The sequence below is a fragment of the Acromyrmex echinatior genome, chromosome 3 (assembly GCF_024713525.1).
Source record: "Acromyrmex echinatior isolate Ae372 chromosome 3, ASM2471352v2, whole genome shotgun sequence".
Taxonomy (NCBI): Eukaryota; Metazoa; Arthropoda; class Insecta; order Hymenoptera; family Formicidae; genus Acromyrmex; species Acromyrmex echinatior.
The window spans coordinates 1,402,916-1,430,391 of record NC_141854.1 but is presented as its reverse complement, the minus strand read 5'-3'; the positions used below and the strand labels follow the sequence as shown (position 1 = coordinate 1,430,391).

General features: G+C 37.6%; 1 protein-coding gene and 1 pseudogene across 1 annotated transcript in view; one reads left to right on the top strand and one right to left on the bottom strand.

The window, feature by feature from the left end:
* The first annotated feature begins 27 nt into the window (after positions 1 to 27).
* The window catches only part of LOC105146467 (uncharacterized), a 32,352-nt gene continuing 4,903 nt past the window's right edge, over positions 28 to 27,476 (top strand). The window contains exons 1-2 of the mRNA XM_011056794.2: positions 28 to 18,745; positions 23,837 to 24,059. Coding sequence (XP_011055096.1) covers positions 18,517 to 18,745; positions 23,837 to 24,036 — 429 coding nt within the window. The 5' untranslated portion in view covers positions 28 to 18,516 and the 3' untranslated portion in view covers positions 24,037 to 24,059. The remainder of the gene's footprint in view (positions 18,746 to 23,836; positions 24,060 to 27,476) is intronic.
* Positions 14,027 to 27,476, bottom strand: LOC147910103 (uncharacterized; annotated as a pseudogene).

Here is a 27,476-nt window from a genome sequence, read left to right as displayed (position 1 = left end):
GCGGTTACAAGTTTGGACCGTCATGTCCTCTCTCAAGTTTCTCTCTGCTCTTAACTGCATTCAGGTATAGAATAATTATAATTCTTAGATACAATAGTCTCCTCTCTGTTGAACATTTTTATTTTTTTTGTCGTTTAATAAATCAAATTTTTTTTTAATAAATAATAAAAGATATGTGTACATTTCGTAAATAGATATACAACAAATTACCGCGTGAGCTGAGTGAATACACTTCGATGATCGTAGTGTTCAACATGCTGATCTATATGATCATTATTGCTAGCATGATGATAGCTGTTCTCGTTTGCGAGCATGGGATTCGCGCGCGACGTGGGACGTGTTTTGGTTGCTTTCGCGAAAAATATCTTCTGCTTCACACTTTTCGCTTCATAGCGGTTCTTGAGTGTTGCTATGTGCGATCCTCTGTTTTATAATCGTTTTTCCCTTCGTTAAGTACTCATATCAAAACCGATGAGAGGGTCTTAACCCTTTCATGAACCTGGATAACCTCCTCCTCTTCCTTTCTTCCTATCCTGATGAAAAAGTTTTGCTGAAATTATTCCATGTTTTGGAACATTTCAGCGAAATTGTTGAAAATTTGTTGAAACTTTTGAAAGTGGATTTTTCAGTTAACATATTCAAAAATCATTGAAATCCAACTGAAATTTCTCTAAAATTCTTGCTGAAATTTTTCTGAAACTTTATCGAAAATGAATTTTTCAAGCTAAAAATCGTTGAAATTAAACTGAAATTTTGTTAAAAAAGTATTCCAAAATGTGAAATAATTTCAGAAACATTTTTCCATCAGGGAAAATGTTGTTAAAATTATTCCACGTATTTCCTCGCCTTCTACCCTTCAGGACAATGCTTCTGAGCCCGGCTCTCATTTTACCACTGCTTGATCATACAACATTCGCGATCGAAAGCGGGCTCAACGTAAAATTCTCAAAAAAAAGCTTTGCGACCTGAAAAAATCGGATACTTCATCGTCCAAAAATCGCCTTCTGGGTGGTTGTGCAGTCCAACAAGCCATTGCGTCAGCCAATTTTGAAGGGACATATGCTCTTAGACCGCAGGATTCCTTTCCCGAACATTCTGCTAAGGATTCCTCTATCTTTGACACTCCCACGCATCGAACGCCGAATCGGGCAGTGATAACCATAAATGACCAATCTCTGATCCACAGTCGGTTCTTCTCAAGAAGATGAATAAATTGAACAATAACCTTGCTACTGATAAATCTTCTCGAATATCGCACGATATTGCTGACAACAACGTAAGTAATTCATATGACATTGCTAAGAAAAGCGTTATTTACGAGAATCAATAGCAATGCGTCTTCTAACACTATGCATGTTCACTCAGTTAATGATGATTTGCACTCTGCCTTGCATCCTTTGTATGTCGGCAGAATCATATCACAAATCGCGTACAACGATGTATCGGAGATTCGTAAAATTGGCCGTGGCAAGTTTCAATTGAATTCAAATCGGCTTTAGCTGCTAATGATTTAGTCAAGAGCCCTCTATTCAACGCTCACAAGCTTAAAGCATATACATTCCCACGTATCGTACGCTTCACATAGATGTCATTTATGATATTCCTTCTGATATCAGCGAAGAAATCATTAAAAAATATTTTGAATCTCCCTCTAAAGTTATAGGGGTACACCGCTTAAATTAATGATCAAGAACGACAAATCAGAAATCGTCCCATCTAAAGCAATATGTATTAAATTCACTGGACAAACTCTTCCAAAACATGTTTTTCTGTTTTGCACCAGACATGTTGTGTCTACATATATACTTATAGTACGCATATGCTATAATTGTTATAGAGCAGGTCATATCAGCAAAGCCTGCAGAAGCAATGCCAGATGCATATTCTGCGATAAGGCACTCTACGAGGACAATCAGGAATGCAGTTTGAGAGATACGCTCATCGATGCATCAACTGCGAAGTCACCTGCCCATATCACATGAATGCTCAATGGTCATTAGACAAAAAAAGATCGTTTCTTTGTCCGCTTATGAGAACATCCCTCTCCTTAGCGCAAAACGAAGAATTGTCCAGGAATCATCTGGCGTTAGGTCTGACAATAGGTTTGATTACGATAATTGTTGATTACTCTATGTTACCCAGAGATAGAGACGAAGACCCGCAAGAGTATTTCGCAGGCAATAACAGGTTCGTTGTCTTAAATACAAGCTCTAGGAATAGATCCGTTAATTATAACATATTTACGCAAATGTAACGACTGCGGAAAAAAGGCGTTTATATCATAACAATAACAAAAATCCAAGCATTCCCATACAGAGTAGATTTGAAGCTCGGGCTCCAATGTATAATTCAGATAAAACATTGGATCCCCGGGAAAACATACTTATTAATCGCAACGGACGCCTATCGTCTGACTCTTCCAATGGCATATGTCAATAACCAAGATAACTCTTATTTGCATGTTTCAAGACATATGCCACAGAAGTCTGATTCAGCTTTCTCTTCCTCTTCTTCGACCTCCAATAGTTCTTATCTCCCCAATGCTATTTTAGAACACCCCCTCTTAAAAAAACTTAGATATCTCGTCGCTAATTCAATTATTTTTATTAACCTTACAACATCTCGATAGTTTTGTTTCGTTCAACAAACTCCCAAGTAGTTCCACTTACGCCTTTGAATCAAACAAAATTCATATATCATAACAATAAAGGCAATACCAGTGCAAACATTATGTAGTAGAATTGCAGAGAATTGAGGAGAAAAATCCCCTATCTTGGTAATTTTATCACTGAATTTTACATTGTCTGCATATAAGAAACGACATAGAGATTGCCGCTCTTCCTATTCTTATTAGAAGAAAAATTGAATTCCGGGAGATAGATCTTAGTCATATTACGCATGACTCCATTGAGATACAAGATATTTGCATTCGGTTTAATAACTATCTTAATGTGTCAATCTCTATCGACACACAAGTACTAATATTCCCGCGGGAATTTTCCGTAATATCTTTGAATCCTTTGGCCAGGATGACAACGTTTTAATTTTAGGTGATTTCAACTCACACCACGTGGTTTGGGGCTATAAGGCTACGGACTGCGTAGGTCGTGCGCTCATTTCTGTCATCGATGACTTGGACTTGGTTATTTTAAACGATCGTTTTCCGACACTAGTTCAGCCTCCAGGTCGCAATCACTCAGTTATCGACTATAGCGATTATTTTCCTATTCACATACAGGTCGGCGATTCATTTCAAAGGAAATCTAAATTTAAGTATAAAATTAATCTAAATAGAGAGGAACTTGATAGGTTTAATTCTTTTCTTCGCAACGAATCACCAGTGACCGAAGTTGACCCTTCGGACGATCCTTTGGAGGCTTATGAAAAATTGGTCTGAAAAATCAATTTCTATCAGCGCCGTTGCGTCGGATATCTAAGATCCACATTATGGTGGAATGTTTACAGGAGGCAGTAATAGCCAGAAAGGCTGCTACCGTGATTTATAAAAGAATCTTCATCTGTAGGAGAATTATCTCGAATACAAAAAATAATGCGCGATAATCACAAAAACACTATGTAGGGAAAAAAGAAAAAGTTGAAAAAGAAGAAGTTTTATGAAAGCTTCAATCACGCCCTCAACTAGGCTATGGTCTAATCTTTTGAAAACAGAAATGTAAACTCGGATAAAACCTTTGATCGACACTCTGGTAATGATTTGTCACGCGCATGTGATAGGGCCATTGAAAAACTGTCCCCCATTTTGTCTGCATGATAATCTTCTTTCTCTCCTGGAAATTCTCAGGGAGGAAATCAATTCTCTTAATTTGATCACGGAACTCGATTTGCCCATTACCGGTAAAGAAATTTCCATCGCCATTAAAGAGGTTAAAGCACATTCGGCCCCAGGATTAGATCAGATCGATAATAAAATTATTTCATCTTTTCTTGTAGAGTTTACTGAATCTCTTATAGAGCTTTCGTAAATATTTTCAATGGTTTCTTGGATACGGGAGTTGTATTGATTCTTGGAAAAGAGCCCTCGAAGTTAGACCAATCTCTCTCCTATATTGCATATTTAAATTGATGAAGAGAGTCGTTTATTATAGGCTAAGATGGTGAATTGAATCTCGTCTGATCATACCTGAAATCCAAATGGGCTTTAGGCCTTTTCGCTCGTGCGCTGACAATCTCACGACTCTAACTAACTATATTTACGCGGTCAATCTAGCCAATTCACGATTTGTGTATTCGTCGACATCGTTGACGCTTTCGACAATGTCATTTCTCGTTGATACTCTGAGGAACCTTGATATCCCGACTAAATTACGCAAGTATATTCAGAATTTGGTCTCGGAAAGAGAAGTTTTTTCGTTAGTGACAGCAGGCTAAACGGACCATATAAGTTCATAAAGGTACTCTCATCGGTCCTCAGCCCGATTTTATTTAATATATGTATATCTCGCTGATATAGTTGATTGTACCCGGAACAATTCTCTTATGCTGTAATATGCAGATAACATAGCGATCTTTGCTTGTGACAATCTCACGAGAGCAGTCGAGTCAGTCATATATATTAACAATCGATCTTTTCTATCCTTTTTGTTGGTTCACACTCCCAATCACTTCTAACAATGTATCGCGCGGTGTTCAGATGGTCCATCGAATACGGCGAATACGAATCAGGTGTTTCAATTTCAACGAAACCAAATGTTATTTCAATGCCTGGAGCGCCTTCAATGGAGGACTATCAGAATCTCTACGGGATATCGAATCTTCATCTCGATCAACATAATACTTGCAAAGGCTAAGGAAGCTCCCTTAAGGACCAGATTTAGATTGCTGTTATTTAGATTCCTTCTAAAAAGTTTTTCAAAGAGCAGCAACCTCATGATTAATAGTCTTCGCCATTTGGAAGACACTACCTGTGGCAGAATATGAACGGAAAAGAATAAAAACCCTACGATGCATTCCTATTTTCAAACAATATGTTTCTTGTAAACATTTCGGAGGATACATTAAATGCTCGATTTTTCTTCCTGCTTTTTTGTACCCATATAATGTATCTATTTTCACACAAAGATACAAGGAGGTAGTTACCCATGTTGACAATTCCACCCCTAGATGATTCATTCTAACATAAATTTCAAGAATTCCTATACACCCTTCCTCAGGATTTCGTAGTGTTATACACGACGGTTCTAAGCTGGATACTGCCTCACTGGAGCGAATATTTTTTTATTCTTTCAATGCTGCAACTGAATCTCTCACACTTCCGGTGAGCACCTCAGTCTTTACCGCAGAAGCTTGGGCACTGCTCGTCACTGTGAAGACCATCTGCGAGAAGCATTGTGCCAAGTCATCTTCATCGATTCCAAAAATTTTAGAGGCCATCGCATCACCTAGAACTAATAACGGCAACTATCTGATACGCTTTTAAGAACCAATTGTATCTGATTACTTTTTCAGGTACCTTGTTTGGATACTCTTTTATAAGAATATCCAAGGAAACGAAAAGGAGACAAACTTGCCAAATTTGGAGTTAGAATGGTAATCGAATGGATATAAAGATACCATATACACACTTGCGGAACCTAAATCTACCTTTATAAGTCAGTTCCAAGATTATTTAATAGGGGTTTCACCTTTGCAGGCGTAAAAAAATCGAAAATTTTTGTTTTCCTTATTTTGATTCCTACATGTGTGCAAAATATCCCTATAAAAGGATTTTTTAAAATTGATCCATTTTAGTCAAATAACTTTAATAAAATATATGCCGATGAAAAGAACAGGCAGCACATAAGCAAAGCAAATCGTCAGAATCCTCAAGAGAAGCCAGAACAGTTCGGCGATTGGGGAGAGATTAAAATGAAATGAATTTTATGAAGAGAAGGAAGGATTATTATATGGCCCTAGTATTGCAGAATAAATATCATAAGTGCACTAAAAAACTTGTTATATGTGAAAAAGGTCAAACCAAAACTTTAAACGCGTTTTTCTCAAAACCATATTTTTTGACCTGACGGAACTGATAACTTAAAAATGGATTAAGATATTGACTTAATTCTTTTTTCTTCTTGATTCTAATTTTGCACATGGCACGAATCATGATTTTACAACAAATATTCAATTTGTTATTCACAAAAAAGTAACAAATTTTTAGGATAAAAAATTAATTTTTTTTTTCAATACCATCATTTTCACAAATTTCAGGCAATTGACATTATTTTAGTTCATGCCATAGCGACATTCATATAATTAATAAAAATGAAAAGAATTTTGATTTCAGATGATTTGCAGAGTCAATATTATTATACTTCCGTCATGGAGATGTGTTTTGCAGATGACGTCTAATTCAATTGCTATTTGGAGACATTAAAATGCATATAAACTAATAAAAAAATATTTTTACTGGTTGAACATAACAACTTTATGCAAAACCCCATATTGTTCTATATATAATAAATTTTCTTTAAAGAATTCATGAAACTGAGCTAATTTTATAGCTGGCAAAGATGAAACCTCCTTTAAATGGAGAATTCCTGCAAAAAGGTTACTATATGAACAACTCTACCGAAATATCTCATCGAAGTGCTTGGTAAGTCAAACTCTCCTTGAAAAGAGAGGAAATCATTCTAATCAATCGCATCAGGTCTAACCACTACAACTTGAATATCAGCTTGTTTCGTAAGAATATAGTCAATTCAGGCCAAATGTGTCGCCTTCTCTTGGCTTTCTTCGAAGCCATCGATCTCCACATTTGAATCTGCCTCGACTGGCTCGCGATTACGGGCTTTTGAGGCGAGGAGGGCATTACTAATTGTCAGTCATACCAACATATTATTTCTACGCTATTCATATTTTAACTCTCGTCGCATGGAGCGGCTGTGTCGTTTCTGGCTGTATCTCCGCGGAAGGAGCATTCACTAATAAAAAAGAAAAAAGTTCCGTGCGGTAGCTCGTTGAAAGACAAATGGGTCCGCTCGCTGCGTTTTTAAGGTGCTTTTTTCGCGAAAGTTTAGAGTGCCCTTTTTTGTTAGTCGGGCTAGCTTGAATTTGTGCTTATCCTGATCTCTTTATCGTGTTCTCTCGGACCCATATCGGGGGCTACTGGCCTGCGGTGTCGGGGCAAGGGACTTGAAGGCCGCCATTAGATCCGTAATCTCGCGCAATGACTCTTCCCCCCCCCCCCCATCTGAGCTCAGTCCCATGCCTTCTCCTTCACCCTCTTCTAACTCCCCGGATTTCCCTCATCCCGATCTCTGCGTACATTCAATAAACGTCTTTCCAGACAATGACGAGAGCAGAATGCTCGTAAATTTAATGGTGGAAGCCGCTGGCAGTGGCTGCGGAGGCATCTCCTCCTCGCCATCTTGTAACAGAGAGATAGCCATTAACGCTCCGCTTCCTATGGACATTGACGAGGAGTTAATCGTAAGTGTAGCGCTCAGATAACGAATGACGAGATAAGATCGAAGATCTTGATCAATCCCTCCTCCTTCAAAAGTATTTCTTCGACCAACACTCCTGAATCCCTTCAGATAAGTCAAAAGCTGTCAACAGATATTCTAAAAATGACATCTTTCCTTTTGTCATACACGTATACACGTACTCGGACAAGTCAGCGACGATATATTTTTCTGTGCTTTCTCGCATTATTTCTAAGTCTATCAAGAGTGATATTCTTCTCATTAAGAGGCTTAGTGCCGGTAAAGCTATCATAGAGGTTAAGTCTGCGGACGCTGCCAATCATTTCATCTTCAATTCTGTCTTTGAAAAGAACAACCTCCGAGCTTTCATTCCATCATTTAAAATCCTTCGTGATCATTAAAGGTATTGATCAATCCATATCGCTAGATTGCATTAGGGAAAACATAATCTTAATAGTTGAAATATTTGATGTACAACGCTTAAACAGACGCATGACAATCAATGATAAAGTTACTTATGTGCCTTCGCGAACAGTCTGCATAAAATTCGCAGGCCAATCACTTTCAAAGGAGGTGGTTTTGTTTAATGCTCTGTATAAGGTTGACGCGTTTTGTTCTGAAAGCAAAAATCTGCTACATCTATTATAGAGTTTGTCACATTGGCCGTGATTGTAAAAGCATCACGGTGCCTCTTTTGTGTACTTTCTAGAGAGGAAGATCACTCTTGCTCAGCCGATCAAACGCATACCAAATGTATCAATTGCGGAGGAGAGAGGATCTAACAACCTTTCACGCATGCCCAATTATCATAAGATCATTCTCAGCTTGGCCGCGCAGGACAACATTCCTGTGACGGAGGCTAGAAAAATTGTTGCTTCCAATAGCTCTTCTCTCCCTTCCTGCAACATGCTTTTCGATTTTAAGAATTTTCCATACTTACAAACTTACACTTCCTCTGCCCCGAAACTTCCCTGCTTTTTTAACTCCCCTCATGCTGCATCCAACTGTCATGAGTGCTAATTGCACAAGTGACAATTGCGTCAAGAACGTGCCAGAAAATACCAACAATCAAAAGTTAAATCGAGATATTGCCGAAACGAATTTATTAAATATAATTAATATAAAAGAAGATCCTGAGTATAAACAGTAGAAACGCAGACGCAAGACGTTTGCGCAAAGCTGGTCGGATAAGCGAAATGCTGATGGGCTAACACGGAAGGACCAAGGCTATCGCGAAAATCAAAATATATAAGCGCGACTGCGAATACGATCATTGATCAGAAATTTGAAAGAAACTCGTCGCGTTATTTTGCCCGTCGTCTAAACGAAAGTGCAGCAGCACCTACCGCGACATGAATAGTGCTAAAAGAAATTATAATAAAATAATCACTGGTATTATATGTAACAGCTAAATATATTTGTACTTAAAAATACAAGGCTGTCTAATATCATTTCTGGAAGTGCTTTGTGGATCCACGAATTGTACCGTGAAATAAGCGCCACAACAAATTGGTGGCAGCGGTGGGATTCACATAGCTGACTCCGGAGCGGCGACAATAGCAGCAACAGCCTATAAATAAGGCAGATCAGTTAAAACAAGGAAAAAGTAGTCCAAGGCGAGCACCCGGTATAGCAGTCGACGACCAGAACCCAAATAACAGCGTAACTCGAGAAGCGCGATCTACCACACGGTGACTCAGCATACGTCAGATAACGAACAGCGAACAAGTAACATGCGATTAACCGCATTAATGTAAGTCCAAAAATCTTTACGCAACCATTGTAAACGGATAAATGTCCGGAAGCGAAAACAATCGCAACAGGCGTAACGCTTCGATACCTTCGCAAATATACAGCGAATCTGTACCAGGGTGTCCTAGAATTAGCCAAGTAAACCCTGTACGAATTGTCGAAGAAATCTTACGAGATATATGTGACAACATGCGTCGTGTGTTGGAACCGCGATACTCAAGCGATAGCGCATCCGATTCGGAATCTCATCCGAATATTGTTATCGAACGGGTATTTCCATTCGTGGATTTAGATCACAGTTTACTAGCTATTAATAGAGGGGAACAACGAGAACCTTAGTTAATTTCATATGAAAGTAACTTATTTGAAAACGCACGCGCTAATTCGGTAGCAGGAGATATGGCGACGCATCAACCATCAATCTCGCGCGAAAATGGTGAGATCGCGAACAATCAGCCGGTAACGAACGAGGAAATAGAAGCAGAGATAGATCGTTTCAGAAATACCATAGGAGAACGCGCGCGCGAAGCACCAATTCAAAATAGGCAAGAGGAAATATTAGACAGAATGAAGCAATTACTGGATTGCAAGATAGAATGAGCAGGATGGAAATTGCAACTTACGATTATGAAAACTTCCGACTTGCATACTCCGATAATAGAGCGCTAAACGTCACATATGGACGGACGCCAAAATGAACGTGCGGAAAGCAAGAAATCGATCCGTGGGATATTTAAGATTAAAAGATGCACGGAGTTTGATATTGGAAATAGACGGACATTCGCGTCAGAAGATGCAGGAATTCATAAGCGCTAGTACCTATGCAATGGAGAAAATCAATTTTGCAGAAAAGGGGCTTGTTAGAAGAAATATTAAACACTAAATTGAAAGGAGAACTCCTATTAAACTTTCAAATTAGAAGTGTGGCAGATTTTGAAACAATTACGGCGAAAGATAAAGGCCAATTACTTAGGAAAACGCGGAACATCACACCTACAATTAGAGTTTAACGCTTTAAAACAAAAGTCAGGCAAAAGCGCTCACACATATGAAAGACGCGTAGATACCCTAGCCATGGAGCTATACGAATCATTGATCGAGAAACGAGAAAATACAAGCAAGTAGAAGCGAACAATTTTAGAAACGATTCAGAATCAAGCTTTAAATTTCGTGCTGGGACACTGCGTGATGATATTAAACTAGTGGTACGATCACAAAAATATTCAAATCTGCAAGATGCAGCAAGCGCGGAAGAGAGCATAAAAGGGCCTACCCCATGAGCGAATAATAATGATCGCAATAAATATGGTCAAAGCCAAAACTCAACAAATTTTAATGTGCAGCAAATACGAAAAAGTAAGCCATTATGGGCGAGACTGTTGGTCAAGCCGTTACACTAAATTTTCATTGCTCCGAGCTAATAAACCAGCAAGTATAAATGCCATCGAGACATTTTGCACATATTACAAAAAAGCAGGACATAAAAGAAACGAGTGTTGATTATTGAATGGACGGCTCGACAAGGAGCAATACGAGAAGCGAGACACCGATTGTAATATAAAACGTGTAAACATTGCTGTTGAGATACGCTGGAAAAGTTTCTGCAATCTAATACTTCTAGTGGCGCCAACGTTCTGCTACTATCATATCCATAAAATTAGACGTTTTTAACCTATAATTCAGTTGACAGTTTGTACCCAAGTCAACTAGTTTTGTTTGCATAGTATTTTAAAAGAAGTTACTTTGTAAGAAAATGGAAATTTCGTGTGAAAATTTTCGGATTTTTTACGATTACAAATGTAATCTAACTCCGAAACAATGCATCGATCGACTTCATTTGGCTTTTGGGAATGAAGCATCATCCAATAGGACTGTTTATAATTGGTTTGCCGAATTCCAGCGTGGACGTACCTTTCTTTGTGATGAATTCCGTGAAGATCGTCCATTCACGTCTGTTGTTGTCACTAATGTTGATGCTGTACGTGAAATGATTGAACGAGACCGGCATATGACATACCGCGAGATTCAGGCATCCTTAGGCATTGACATGAAAGCAATACATATGATTTTGCATAATCACTTGAGCGTATGGAAACTTTGCAGTCGTTGGATCCCACACATTTTGACCGAAGCTCAAAAACAGGCTCGTATTAAATGAAACAAAGAAATTCAACTGAGGTCGGTCAAATTTGGTCTACAACATCGTTACTGGAGACGAAACATGGATCTACTCGTATTCGTATGAGCCCGAAAGTAAACAACAATCTTCTGTTTGGGTATTTCAAATTGAACCGAAACCAACAAAAGTTGTTCGCGCAGTGCTGTCAAGCAAATGATTGCTTGTTTCTTCAGTTATACCGGACATGTGGCAACCGTGGCTTTAAAGGATCGAAGGACTGTAAAACACTGATTGGTGTACAACAATTTGTTTGTCAGAAGTCATAAATGAATTGCGTAGAACAAACCGAAATCGTCACATCATCCTTCATCATGACAACGCCAGCTGTCACACAGCCAACCATTCAAGTCATGTCAAACCATTGATTTTTTATCCAATAAAAATGTCGAATTGATGATTCGTTGTCCGTATTCACTTGATTTATCACCTAATGATTTCTTTTTGTTCCCAAACATTAAAAAGAAGATGCGTGGTGAGCGATTTGAGTCGCCTGAAGCAGCTGTTGAAACATTTCGTACACTGATTTCTGAGGTTACAGTCTCAGAGTGGAAAAAATGCTTCAAAAATTGGTTCGAGCGTATGCAAAAATGTATTGATCTTAAAGGCGAATACTTCGAAAAACAATAAAGCCATTTATCGAATTTTACATGTTTTTTTTTCATATTGTTTGCAGAAACTTTTCCAGCCTATGTATAACCTAGTAACACCAATTATGATAATTTTTAATAATGTAGTACAAAAATGATCAAGCATTTTCTTATCGATCTAATTCAATACTTATTGAATCGTACTACTACACAACAAGCTATTATATTTAATTAAATAGATATGATACAATATTTATCATTTTTAATGATACGACTTAGAAACTAATTATGATAATATTTTTATGAATTTTTAATAATATAACCTAATAACACTAATTATAATAAAGGCCTCGGTAGTTTAAAGACTTAGAACGCTCGTATAGAATGCAGGAGATTCGGGTTCGACTCCCAGCCGAGGTAATATTTTTCGCAATAAGACTTAATTATTTAGATTTTTAGATTTTTAGATTTTAATATGTCATTCAACATTATTAAGATCGTTCCGAAGATGCGGATAAGCATCAAAAATTGCTAGTCAATTTAACTCGTGATATTACTGCGGTAGTTTAGTAGAGTTAGCGTTTCAAGACCAAAAAATCATTTCGACACTCGTTTTTAAGAACTACATACCTAGTATATAACATGTATGAACGTATGTATGAAAACTTACTTTAAATAAACATCAAATAATAATTTTAAATATAATAGTATTTAAATAAAAAATATTTTAATAATTTTGTTTATTTGAATATATGAATATTCATTTCTAAATATAACGTTTCAGTTTTTTTTCTATAGCTACAGCCTATAATTGATATTTAATAGTATTAACCTTTTGTGAATCAAGAGGAAAATCAATATGAACTTATTTTAAATAAATACTAAATAACTATTTAATTTTTTTTTATTTAAAATATATATTTTAAATAAATTTATTTGAAATAAGACCAAGCCCTGTTTGAAAGTTATAAACAGTTGTAATGGGACATGAATTAAAAAACATAATCTTTTTGAGTGCAGTTGTTGTCTTAGAGCTGAACGAATATCATATATTTACACACAGATCGAAATGACATGAATCATTTAAAGATAATAAATAAGATGTTAATATTCATAAAATCTATTTTACATTGCGCAAAATATGGAAACATACATTTCATGTATGGAAAAATCGAATGTGTTTATCTCGTGCGAATGGTGCGTGCGTGCATGCGTGCGTGCGTGCGTGCGTGCGTGCGTATGTGTGTGTGTGTGTGTGTGTGTGTGTGTGTGTGTGTTAATGTATTTACATTTGACGTGATCGATCAAGAAAAATCGTAAGGAAATTAAAAAGAAAAATTTTGTATAGGTAAAACTCTATACTTTTATGTAAAAAAGTATCAAATTTTTTAAAAATACTTTTTGTCAAGCTGTAGAATGTATGTAATTTTTAGTATCATACGAGGGCAAATCAATAAGTACCTGTGTTAATAATGAAGCTTTTCACAAAAATTTTTTTTTATTTTTCAACGTAATCCCCTTTTAGGAGAATACACTTTTCCCAACGCTTCTGCCATTTTTTTAACCCTTCAGAAAAATACGATTTGTCGAAACTCTTCAAAATAGGCCTCTGTTTCGGCGATGACCTCCTCATTCGACGTGAATTTCTTTTCACCGAGCCATTTTTTCTAGTTTGGAAATAAAAAGAAGTCACAGGGGGCTAAATCCGGAGAGTACGGTGGATGCGGCAGCAATTCATAGCGCAATTCAATCATGCTTGAAATTAATAACCGCATCCGCTTGTTGTCCACTGTGAGCAATCGCGGCATCGGACCGACAGCTTTTTCATTCCCAAGTTATCATGCAAAATATCGAATGCCATTCTGGACGACACGCCTACGGTCTCTGCTACTTCATGCACTTTCGTTCGACGATCAGCGAGAATCATGTCGTAGACTTTTTCAACGATTTCCTCAGTAACCACGTCTGCCGGGTGGCCTGGACGCTCTTCATCAAAAACAGACGACCACGTTTGAAATCGTTGAACCAATATCTGACGGTTGTCATAGATGAAGAGTTCTCATAGACGCCATCCAACTTCATTTTTATTTTTTCGCACGTTTTTCCATCCAAAAATAAGAAACGAATCACGGATCGATATTGCTCTTTTTCCATTGTATCGGAAAACATCAAACACGCTCACTACGAATTGCTGTCAAATCAAGATTGTATGAATTACTCAAATTTTGTATGGCATCGTTTGAAAGATGGTAATGTCAAGTTGCATCAGCAGCATCGCCTGTCTTGAATCTTGAAACGCGGGTACTTATTGATTTGCCCTCGTATATAATAATGTGATCTTTGTTAAGATATGAAACCATAAACATAAAAATTTTTTGAAAAACAACTAAAAGCATGTTATTGTACAAGTTTCAAGCTTTAAAACGTTTTTTTATTTTTATCTGCGATGACTTTTCACCAAGTTTTAATGATCTGATATTTGTGCAATTCTGTTTTGAAAGTGTTCTCTGTTGAATATTTTACGTTACATATTACTTGTGTAACATCAAAGCTATTAAACAATTCTTAAGAATGTCTGTAATAATATATTCGAGACTGCATTACAAATATAAATATTATAAAATAATATTTTAATAGAAGTATGTTTCAGCAAAATAATACTTTACAATCTGATAGATCCGATATCGAATGTTTTTTTTTATTTATTAAATAACTATAACTATAACTATGTGTATCTGAAAATGTGATCAATGATACATAATACAAAACGAAATGAATTATATGTTCGCAGCCATAATAAAATGTTAAATTATAATAATTATATATAGAAATAAATATGATTTAATTTTCTCTTCGAAACAAGAAAATAGTTTTCGGTATACATTTTATTTATTCTATCGATTGCAAAATATTAGATCTACTTTCTGTGGCTGAACTACTGTACACTTTTGGAACCAAGAGTGAGATAGATACGTTTGATATTTGGCGAAAACAAAAATTAAAGAAAGTTTTAGTGCAATGTGTAGTACAGGAATAAAAAAAGGATTTGTTATTGAATAGTATTTAAATATAACTTACATTCATTTTTTATTTTCTCGCTTCTAATGTCACAATTTCAAAGCGGAGCATTAAATGTAAGAATGGAGAATTTTGCATTAACATAATTGAAAGAGAGAGAGAAAGAGAGAGAGAGAGAGAGAGAGAGAGAGAGAGAGAGAGAGAGACAAAGAGTCGATTAATTTAATTAATATTAAACAAAAATGATATTTCGTGCTGGAATAATTCAACATGCTGGAATAATTAAACACACTATTTAAGAATAATTCTTTGATACTATGAAAAATGTCAACTTTTAAAAAAACATACATTTTTTTCCCTAAAATCAGAACTACAAGTGTCTAGAGGATTCTTTTCAAATATGGATAACAAGTTTGTTTTAGTTTTCCAAATGCTTTTAAACCTTTTTTCATGCAATTTGAATAATAAATTGTAATTATATTTTATACTTTTCTTACAAAATGCTTAGAATATTCCTTATATCGATATGATCGAAAAATATTTTTTACTCTTAAATGCAATCAAAACTATGCATACTTATTAGAGAAAACAATATAAATGTTTCATATTTATTTATTTAAAAACTTCGGTACATAAAATTTACTATAGTTTTTATTTGAATTGATTTTTGTACTAACATAATACCTCAACTTTATTTGCTTGGACAGTATCTTATTCAAGAGATAGAAAAATTTCGAAATTAATTATTATAGTAGTAGAATATACAAGAGGATAGAAAATAGTGTACAATACGGAATGGCAGTCTTATTAGGAATCAAGTACTGCTATTATCTCAAGTTATGGAATTGACTTCACTGCAGTCATATCGAATATGCATATAATCATGAGATATACGAAAAATAAATAAATTTTTATACATTTATAGTTACAATGACAGAGACCTAACAATTTTAAAGAAGTCAAGTTGCTAAAATAATTATCAACTTATTCTAATTATATTGTACAGTTCAGTGCTTATTGTTACGGCATTTTACGTTATGTGAACGGAGATACGCGGAGATCGGCAAGCGGCAGTCGAGTTACCACTGTCGTGACGTTATACAATATACGCAAAGGGTTGAGTCCATATCCGTGTGCGATTGTGTTTCGGCCAGTAAGGCTTGTAGAAGAGGACTAATTCTGACTCTCTCGCATTATGCTTCCCGTTGTCTCTTTCACTCTCGGCGCATCGAAGGCGACTAATTGTAAGACAGCCCGTTCTTCTCGCTCTCTATTTATTCATTCTCGTTCCTTTTTATTCAAGCATGATGCGCTTAATTAAATGAATATATTTGGAGACACTAGTAGTGTCTCTGCGTTAAGTTACGCGCAGCGATACTGCCGTGGCTACTTTATGCGAGTCAGCGAGTTGCGCCAGATCGAGATTATCGAATCTCAATAAGGGCTGAACCGATCAAGTTCTAAGTGTGCTCAATCGATTGCAACCGCTTGGGATATATAATGAAAATGTTTTTATTTTTTCTCTACGTGCTCCACGAACGGAAATATTGCAACGCAAAATACGAATCTGAAACTTTTATTAAGAAAAAATTAAGAAACATCGTCGTCGTCGTCGTCATCGCCGCTACGGAGTGGAGGTAATGTCCTTTTGGAATTTTTGGCGCAAGAGGCAAATATAGCGCTAGCAATGCATTGTTACATCACACATGGTCAGCGAGCGTTACAAGTGTTGCAACGATTCTGCACATTTTACACATTCTACACTCTGCAGAGATTAGATGTTGAAGTTATTGTTACGGTCACGCGATCGCGGAGGAGTTGAATAATTGCAATTGTGGCTAAAGCTATATTATATATAATATTGAGTTCCGATTATCTCAAATATTGATAAAAATACTTTTAGTCGGTGTATTTTTGCGCAATTAAATGTTATCCAAATAATATCGACATTGTTGTTGAGAAACTGTGATCACATTTGTACGGCACTCTTAATTGGGTTTAATAACTAATGAAAATACATCTAATCGATGCCTGATTTTTGTATAAAAATAAGTAAAACTTTGACAAAAAAAAGTGCCACTCTGCCTCATGAACCGTGATTAGTTTGATTGATGATTATTATTCAGGTTAAGAAGTTGGTCACACCGACGAAATATTGTGATGCAAGTATACATTAGAGACACTGCAGTAAAATTTTCATTCCTCTGCTTTATTTAGATCTACTGGAACAGCGGCTAGCATTAATTCCGTATCCGCAAGTTCCGCTCAATAAGACACAGGAAAATGAATTCCTGCGGATTGGAAATCATATATACATACAGAGACATTGCCGACTGTGCTTTATGTACTTATTTTAATTTTGATTTGCATTTTCGCCTTTCTGTATACTATATATACGACATTCATATTCTGATCATATTGATCTCTGTATTTATCTGGAGACTTAATTAAATACCTTTAGGATAATGTTCAGATTCCCATTCGAGTGCTACTCAGGTATCACTTTATTCTTGTTATTTACCGAATGTTAAACAAGGATGACATAATATCCGGAAAATATCCAAATGGGAATCCGAGCATACCTCAGCACGTTGATTAAGGTCCTGTGCATAATAGAAGGAATAAGGAATTAGGAACAAAGAATAAATAATTTCAACTATCAGAAATGTACTCCGATGTATCCAATTTCTGATAGGTTGAAATTGTTTATTCTTTATTCCTAATTTCTTATTCCTTCTATTATGCACAGGGCTTAACTATGCGCTTGTAGGAGATAGTTTTCTTCGTTTAAACCAACTTAATGAGGTGAGTTTTTATGAGTTTATGTTGTATATGTACAGCTGGTCACAGAAACGTTGTAGCACTTTTTCTTTGATGGATTTCGAAACGCAGCTTACTCTCCGTGATTGGTTCTTACTTATGGATCTATAAATAAGAACCAATCATTCGGTGAGCAAATTGCATTCCAAAACCCATTAAAAAAAAAGTGTTGTGACCAACTGTATACGCAAGCATCGGCGAAATCTACAAAAGAAATGAAGTCGCAGCATAGACTTTTGCATAACTCATAACGCATAGTGCAGGATTAAATAAGGATGACATAACACTCGGAGAGCATCCATGTGGATCCGAACATGCCACAGCATGTTGCTTAATCATGCGCTTGTAGACAATTTTCTCCATTAAACTTAACGAGGTTAATTTTTATAAGTATACATATGTAGTATATGTACATGCACATATACAGGCATCGACGGAATCCGTAAAAGAATAAATTTGCGCAAATAAAAAACGGCGGAATCGGCGGAATAAAGCCACGACTAATCACGAGCGTCCCGCCAATTCTGCACTATGGGCTTCCGCTTTCCGTTTTTCCGTCAAGGTGTGAACCCGGCCTGAGGATGCGATTACATAGCCGCGGTACGCGGTACAATAACTAATAGTAACTAACTAGGCAACTAGGAAATCGCGTAATTAGTATATAGGCAGCCATGGCCGTCAAAACATCCCCACCACTCCATCTTCGGCCCCGGGAGCGTAACCTCTTTGGGAAATGGCGTGCTCTGATTGCAGCGTCGTCATATCCAGCGATACGTCGTGGAGTTTTGGCGAAATCGTAAGAGGAATCTTGAGTCCAAGGGCGGCAAGCTGTAGTTTTCGAAATATGTTCCTATACCGTGTTCGTCAATGTAGAAGACGACCCAGTGCCAGGTCGATCGTGATAGCTGTGTTAGCGACAATGGCAGTTGACTTCGTCCACACCCTTGGCAATCGGTCGGCAGGTTAGACTCCTGCATGTCGAATACTGAGATGATGTAATGCATTTAAAACTTCCAATGAAATCATTTCTTGTTGTTGAAGTGCGTGAGAGAAAAAATGTTTGCGCAAAGAGAATGCAATTCAGAATTTATCTCTTTTGCTGGCATATGCGTTATAGAGTTCTCAAAATTTGACGTTTGCGAAACACTAGTGTTAGTTTTATCTCGATCCGTCGAATTTTGGAAGATCTTTTTTTCCTCGTCTGACGCGTGTTCACCCTCGCTTTGATCCGACTTTTCTGTCATGATATTTTTCCTTCACATTTCAATGTTGCGAATGATATCGTGGATTTGATTTTTAAATTGAATTGAAAAATTTCCGCTGTCTGTTTTTTCGCTCTCGATATCGCTCTCGCTCCAATTTTCTGAGGGAAAGCTATTGTAGCTCGAATTGCTGCTGTTTCGTATAGTTAGCCATCGTTTCAATTTGTAAGCGTTGCTTAAGGCGCTATGTGACTTAACGTTGATTCGAAATCTGTGATGCGTACAGCGCTGTCCACGTTCTACGAAATCTGATAAATTTTTTAAAAGCCTGAGAAATTCCTTCCAGATTATATACGTTTCTGGAGAGTAGATTACTCAGATAGCATACCTTCTCTTGTCCTCTGCTATATAGATGTAGCATCCGTGGCGTGTAATGTTTCGCAGTTGTATCGTAAAATATTTAGAATTGAAGTTTCCATTCGATTCCGTGATAATTTCGTGTAAGCCAGTTGTTTTCTCGTCTTACTCTCTCGGGTAAATCGCCAAATGGATAAGGTAACATCATAATCCAGTGTCTGGTAAACACTGCATTAATCACAAGAACCGCGACTTGTTTCGGAATAAAGTTCTCTTCGACATCGCGAAAACCTTGTATGTTGATAACTATATCCATTATGATATTCGAATTTTCGCTTTTTTTACGTCACGAAACGTCTACGTCGGTGTCATATGTAAGACTGAAGCTTTTTCGTCATCTTGCGGGCAATTAGATGAGAAAAAAATGTGTAGTGGAGGAAAATAATTTTCTCGCGAAAGTCATAGGGCTAACCGGAAAAGTCGACAATGATTTGACGCAAACAGTCGATTTCTAAAACGTTATCAAACTCGACATAAATGATATAATTACGAGGACAAATAAGTATTAATAAGTATGTGTTTCAAGACAGGCGATGTTGCTGATGCAAGTTGACATTACCATCGTGTACTACCATCTTTCAAACGACGCCATACAAAATTTTAGAGTGATTCATGCAATACTCTTGATTTGACAGCAATTCGTACTGAGCGTGTTTGATGTTTTCCGATACAATGGAAAAAGAGCAATATCGATCCGTGATTCGTTTCTTATTTTTGGATGGAAAACCGTGCGAAGAAATAAAAACGAAGTTGGATGCCGTCTATGGGAACTCTTCACCATCTATGACAACCGTCATAGATATTGGTTCAACGAATTCAAACATGATCGTTCGTCTGTTTTTGATGAGGAGCGCCCAGGCCGCCTGGCAGACGTGGTTACTGAGGAAATCGTTGAAAAAGTTCACGACATGATTCTCGCTGATCGCCGAATGAAAGTGCATGAAGTAGCAGAGACCGTAGGCGTACAGAACGGTATTCGATATTTTGCATGATAACTTTGGAATGAAAAAACTGTCGGCCCGATGCCGCGATTGCTCACAATGCACCAGTTTACTTCTCCGCAGTCGCCACAGCCAAATTGATCGAATTGCGCTACGAATTGCTGCCGCATCCACCGTACTCTCAGGATTTAGCTCCCTGTAACTTCTTCTTATTTCCAAACTAGAAAAAATGGCCCGATGGAAAAAAATTCACGTCGAGTAAGGAGATCATCGCCGAAACAGAGATCTATTTTACAGAGTTCGACAAATCGTATTTTTCTGAGGGGTTAAAAAAATGGTAGAAGCGTTGGGAAAAGTGTATCCTCCTAAAAGGGAATTACGTTGAAAAATAAAAAAAATTTTTGTGAAAAGTTTGCGTCTTCATTACTAACACGGGCTTATTGATTTGCCTTCGTGATAGTCACAGAAAGAGCTTTTTCGAATATCACTTCTAATCGTAAGCTTCACGAGATTCCTATACAATTAGCGGATAGATCTAGAGTAAGATCGAAAGCGAAAAGAGTGTAGCCGTTAGCGTAATCTCTACTTATAGAATTACCCTTATTCAGAAAGTGAAATGGAAGTGAATGTCGGTTCTCGAGAATAATGTGTGATAAGCTTCAATGTAAAGCGGCTCGTCTTTCGAAAAATTTGGCTGTAACGGGCCTACTGGGAATTTGTATGCCATCGGCATACAGCGAAAAGAAATTTATTCCATAATTTTTGAAATTAAATGAGTTCAATTTTCTATCATCGTTAAACGCTTTATTATCGATAAAGCCGATTATTATTCATTTCAGCAGCTGTCCGAGTATTACATTGTCTATCGATTCCCCCACTACGCAGGCGTGTATCGTGAAAGTTTTAACTTCGACTTGCGTAAGGGGATACTTGGTGGTAGTTTTACTCAGCATTCTAGAGTGCGAGTAACACACTCGGGCTTATTTTTGCTCTTCTTACGAATAAACTGGCATCGAGAATACAGGGTTGGCTATATTCGACGGAAAGATGTTTTTTTTTTCAATCATGGCGCTACGTCGTTACTCGATCTAACATCTCTGTCAAAAGTTACAGTGTTGCCAGATCTTTCCGTCGAATATGGCCAACCCTGTACATATTTTTAATATCGTTTTATTCTCCATAAGGCAAAATGAATCTTTCGAACGTACGATACCTTCTCATTCTAACTTCCACTCCGTTAATTAAAAATTTATCTTGATTGCAAACGTCGTAGTGAAGGTGCCCTATCTAGCACCCGATTTCCTCGAATATGTTGTCCGCGTCTCTCGAGAGCCATATTTGAATTTGATGCGTCTAACGTGTTGTCCATGTAACCAAAAATATTCGCGTCCCATAAGCAAGAGATTAGATGAGAAGTTTTTGCGGGTGAAGCATAATTTAATAACGCTTCGATGTACGCGCGGTAAGCGTTGTTTGGCGACACGAGTTTTTGATTGAAATATACATCGATTTAGTTGAACAACATTTGGTTGAACTGGAATGCAGTAAATGATTTACGGATCCTACTCTTGCCGTGACGTCGGGTACGGCCAATGTGTTCTCTCCGCGTTCACTTTCTCGACGAAAGCTCAACATGGTAGTGAGATCCAAATAGTCTTCTCCATGTCCGAATATGACGAATTCTATGGACGAGTCGTCCGCGAAGTTACAGGTTTGTAATAAATCCATTGCGAACTCTCAATGCTGATTTGCGTAGGAGGAGAGAGAAGAGATCGAGTTCGCTCTTTATACACTCACTTGAGTGAGTATGAAGAAAGGACATGCTTTTTCTCCAGCCACGAATTCCTATCACAATTAAGAGAATATGTCGGATATCTCGCGTTTCTTGAATTTCCTAGCGGATGGTTTTTTCGTTTTTCTTCCTGCAGCGCAAATTTTCTTTTTCTTCTTCATCACTTTTTTTCCCTATGATACTTCTCGATAAATTTCTTTTGATCGCTTTCTTTAACGTTTTATTATTTTCGACATTTTCTATTATGTTAATTCCCGCACGTAAAACTTCTTTACCGACAGCGCACCTTTATTTAGGTAAGGTAATATTTCTCTAAATAGCTCGCCGAGAAAGCTTCCGATTCCATGTCCGCGCTGGTAGGGCGAGCCGACAAAAACACGTGGAATTCCACCTCGGCTACCGATGTCCCGAGCAAAATACTCCATATTCCATCGCTAGTTCTTAACTAAAGACTATCACTACCAACACGCTAGCGTACACGGAAAAAAGAAAGTTATTACTTGCGTTTAAAGTGCAGCGTCACTGTCAACGTTCCGAATTTGAATGGAATTTTTTTCCGAGATGATCTCTTATATCTATTTCGATCGTTCTAAAATTCATTCGTCGCAATGGGATATAATTTGAAAATGAGAAATGCTTCATCAAATTTGCACCAAATGCGTGATTATGACTGTGTATCTCGACCGGAACTATCCTGAGAAGAGGAGTACGTACATCGCCTGTTATATAAGGCTCACAAATATCGCAATAAACGAACATTTTATCGGGGATACCGCGCCACAAACTACAGAACTTCGCTACTCCAGTAACCGTCTGCAAATCGTTCTCCCATCTCCTTATTAAATCCATGAGTAAGAAAACTTTTTTCTCTTCTGTTTCATTCGAATTAGGCTTATATATCATAAGTTTAGGATAAAATAAGTAATTATCTGAGGAAATTGCTGATGTGAAACCCAGCATTCGTAGAAGATTATCGGAAAAGTTTATATGATGTGCATTTTGCACTTCTCATCACAGTTAATACTTATCAAGATTTTATCGCCAGACGCTTTTTGCTGTTCAAAATAAAAATGCGATTCGGCAACTTTACACGCGGTATTAATCGCGTCAATAAGCTCATAGATATCGTTGTAAATTCCATTTGGAAATGCAACTTCTTTTGTCATAAACGCACCATTCGTCCCCTCGGGTTTAACGTCAACGAATCTGATCACATCGTTATGATGTGCGTGTAAAAAACTATAGGGAAATTGAATCTCGCTTATCGCAACTTCCCATTGTCCTTGCAACACTATAGAATGAGGTAATTCCATTATAAAGGACGATGTTGTATTATCCGGAAAATGTCACATACTACTGTTACTCGGAAGTATCAGAAGAAATTGTTCCTCCTTCATCGTGAAGAGAAATTAAACTCGAAGTCGGAATCCAAATATCAAACTTATTAGGATAACCGTGCCAATTAACAAGCACTTGCTTATGAGAGCAAATCAATAAGTACCCATGTTTCAAGACAGGTGACGTTGCTGATGCAAGTTGATATTACCATCGTATACTACCATTTTTCAAACGACGCCATATAAAATTTCAGAGTGATTCATGCAATAGTCTTGATTTGACAGCAATTCGTAGTGAGCATGTTTGATGTTTTCCGAATGGAAAAAGAGCAATATCGATCCGTGATTCGTTTCTTATTTTTAGATGGAAAAACGTGCGAAGAAATAAAAACGAAGTTGGATGCCGTCTATGGGAACTCTTCACCATCTATGACAACCGTCATAGATATTGGTTCAACGAATTCAAACATGATCGTTCGTCTGTTTTTGATGAGGAGCGCCCAGGCCGCCTGGCAGACGTGGTTACTGAGGAAATCGATACCGTTGAAAAAGTCCACGACATGATTCTCGCTGATCGCCAAACGAAAGTACATGAAGTAGCAAAGGTCGTAGGCGTGTCGTACGGAATGACATTCAATATTTTGCATGACAACTTGGGAATGAAAAAGTTATCGGCCCGATGGGTGCCGCGATTGCTCATAATGCACCGGCTTACTCCTCCGCAGTCGCCACAGCCAAATTGATCGAATTGCGCTACGAATTCCTGCCGCATCCACCGTATTCTCCGGATTTAGCCCCCTGTGACTTCTTCTTGTTTCCAAACTAAAAAAAATGACTCGGTGAAAAGAAATTCACGAATGAGGAGGTCATCGCTGAAACAGAGGCGATGACCTCCTATTTTGCAGAGTTCGACAAATCGTATTTTTCTGAGGGGTTAAAAAAATGGCAGAAGCGTTGGGAAAAGTGTATCCTTCTAAAAGAGGATTACGTTGAAAAATAAAAAAAAATTTTGTGAAAAGCTTACTACCGCAGATTGCATTCTCATGAACGAGTGATGCGTGATTGTAAGCGCGTACAATATTCTGCAGAACATCGATGTAGCGTCGCGTATTTTTATGCGTGAAATAACGCCACATTCGCTCCTTCAGTGTTCTGTTGAAGCGCTCGATGATAGTGGCTTTGACATCTGGATTGCGCGTTACTTAAAAACGAATGTCGTTTTCTTTAAGAAATTTCTGCATTGATTGCGTGACAAATTCTTTGCCCTTGTCCGTTTGTAAGTACAGGGTTGGCCATATTCGACGGAAAGATGTTTTTTTTTTCAATCATGAGAAACGTCGTTACTCGATCTAACATCTCTTTCCCATGATTGAAAAAAAAACATCTTTCCGTCGAATATGGCCAACCCTGTACATGGGTACTCGTCCTTCGCTTTTCGCTAGTACATGTTGGAAAGCTTTTATTACGCAGTTACTCGTTTTATCGCGTAACGCTTCTACCCAGACATACTTACTTAGTACATCGATAATAACTAATACATAGGAATAATCATTGTAATTTTTTAGATTTCGAAGTTCGATTAAATCTGCCTTCCACACATCGTCGATATTTGTAATGCAATCGTGGAAATTTTCTATGCAATGGTCGGTGTAACATGTATGCGTCTTGCGATTCGAACCAGCGCACGACTTTTCCCCGTGGGAAATTTGGTTTAACAGCACGAGTTAGATTATCCACCGCCGAATAGCACCGCATAATGTGACAGATCGTAGTATAATTTTTCAAACGTCATCGTTATCTTAGTTTTTTCCAATCGAGTAACTGATTTTTTTCCAATTGTAAAGATGCAGGGGTATCAGTTTTTGTACATGAAAGAATCAATGAGCTTTCCTCGTCTATCTTTTATTCGTAATTTTTACGTTTTTCTCTTTCCTCACGCTCTCAATACAATCGGCGCGGAACTCATTCTTTCGTTATAAAAGGCATGGAACTAGTCCGAGGTCGAAGTTTAACGCTGCTTACACTAACACCATGCGTGGACAATAATCTTTTATTTCTCACCAGCGCGAAGGTATGTTCAACGCACGGAGTAAAAGCGCAAACTGATTTCTACCCACTACTTTCACAGTTTTTCTCTCGCGCATCGCGACGTTTATCAAGTCACTGATATTCGAATCTTTCATGATATTACCTTCTATAGTCATGATTCCATGCTCGTCCCAACTAATTCTATCAGGCACAGCTTTTCGAAACAAATGTTTCATCAATAAGTGTGCATGTTTACGATAAGATTTCGGTATGCTTTCTACTTTCTTCAATGCTTTTCATCGCATGATTATTCCTTGCATGATTGTGCTCGCTCGAAATTTCGAAATTTTTCGTAATAATACCGGTGTTATTGATGGAATGTGCCGGCGGTATATCAGACGTTTGCGTGAGATCGTGAAAAACGTCATCGTTCATCGTCTCGTTATCAGCAAAGACATCTTACGTAGCATTGTCTTCTGCATTTTCGTTTTCGTTGCGTGCGTCTTACTGTTTTCTTCGCGTTTCTTGGATAAATCGCAGTTATCGCCAACCCTCTCTGTACATTTTCCATCTCTTACTTTCGTCGCGTGCCCAGTCAGAATTAAGAATACGGTTCATCGAGTCGTAGTATTAGATGAGTTCCGAGAGTTTGCGTTGTGTTATTAGTGCTCGCTGTGTTATCCGAATTTTGCGGTACTGTGATTTTTTTTGACTCGCCACCAGCGAATAATGTCAGATTCTATCGTAGCTGATGTCGCATTCTCTCGAGATTTTCCGTCGAAATTAAAACCATTTTTTTTTACCCTTTCCATAACATTTTATCTCTGCTATTTCGTTCCTTCGATAATTAGTGATAATAAGATCGATAATATAAGTTCGATAATATAAGATAAAAATCCGCCTCGCTCCAACAGCTTTTTTTTATCCTTTCAATTACCACGTTTTGCAACGATGCGACGCAAAGCCGTTTTGTATTTGGTTAACCGATTTTTTTCATAACGTTTAAGCGAGACGTTACCTTTAAGTGTATTAAAAACAAATTCGCAAATACAACGAATTAGTTTTTCGTCGGTGCCACGTAAGAAGGTTGTGCATTGATTTTTATTCAAATGATAGAGCGCTGCAAGGAGACAGGCGTTTCTCTTACCAATCGAATGTGAGGCGATTTTCGTCGCACAGCACGATTTCTCGTCATTCATCTTCATCGCGTCTACAACTGACACGACTACCCGTACTCTCCTTTTATACGTATCCGTTGGAAAATGATCTACGTGGCACGTAGACGTAATGAGTCGTATCCTCGGGAAAAATACACGAAATCGAGTTCGAAATCGATACTCGTCCGGGGTTGATTGTTTCAGATCGAGCAGCAAGTAGCCGTGAAGCCTTGACGTAGCGTCGTAGTATGCCTCTTCTAGGAATTTCGGATCGTCGGGATAGACTTGACGTGCTAAATGACGAATTTGAGCGCGATCACGTGGATTTTTGAAAACGACGATGTAATTCGCGTTGAGTGATATATTGCGTTGACTACGCCCCTGATGGAAGAGATTCTGCGATATAAGAATAATAACACTGAGATTCTTGATGACTGCCTTTGATGAAAAGATCCACGATCGCGACGATTCTCTCATAAGATCGTCGATTATCACTAATTTCGGAGAAAGCGGATCGTTCGAGTAATCTTCCGACGGGGTAAATCTTCGCAAAATTCAATTATATTTTTCTTCGACACTTTATGAGTATTGCCGTATCCCCAACTCTGTTCTTCGAGCTCTTTTTCATGAGTGTCGTATCATAATTGACGATAGGCTTCTTGCTATTTCGCGTAATAGAACAAAATTCTTTCAAAATTCTCTCAATACGTCGGACATGAGAGATAAATATCGGAGAAAAGATTTTACAAAAATCGTTTTCCCGCATCCGGTCGGACCGTATATGATCGATGTCCATGAATGTTTTCAACGTACGCCCAT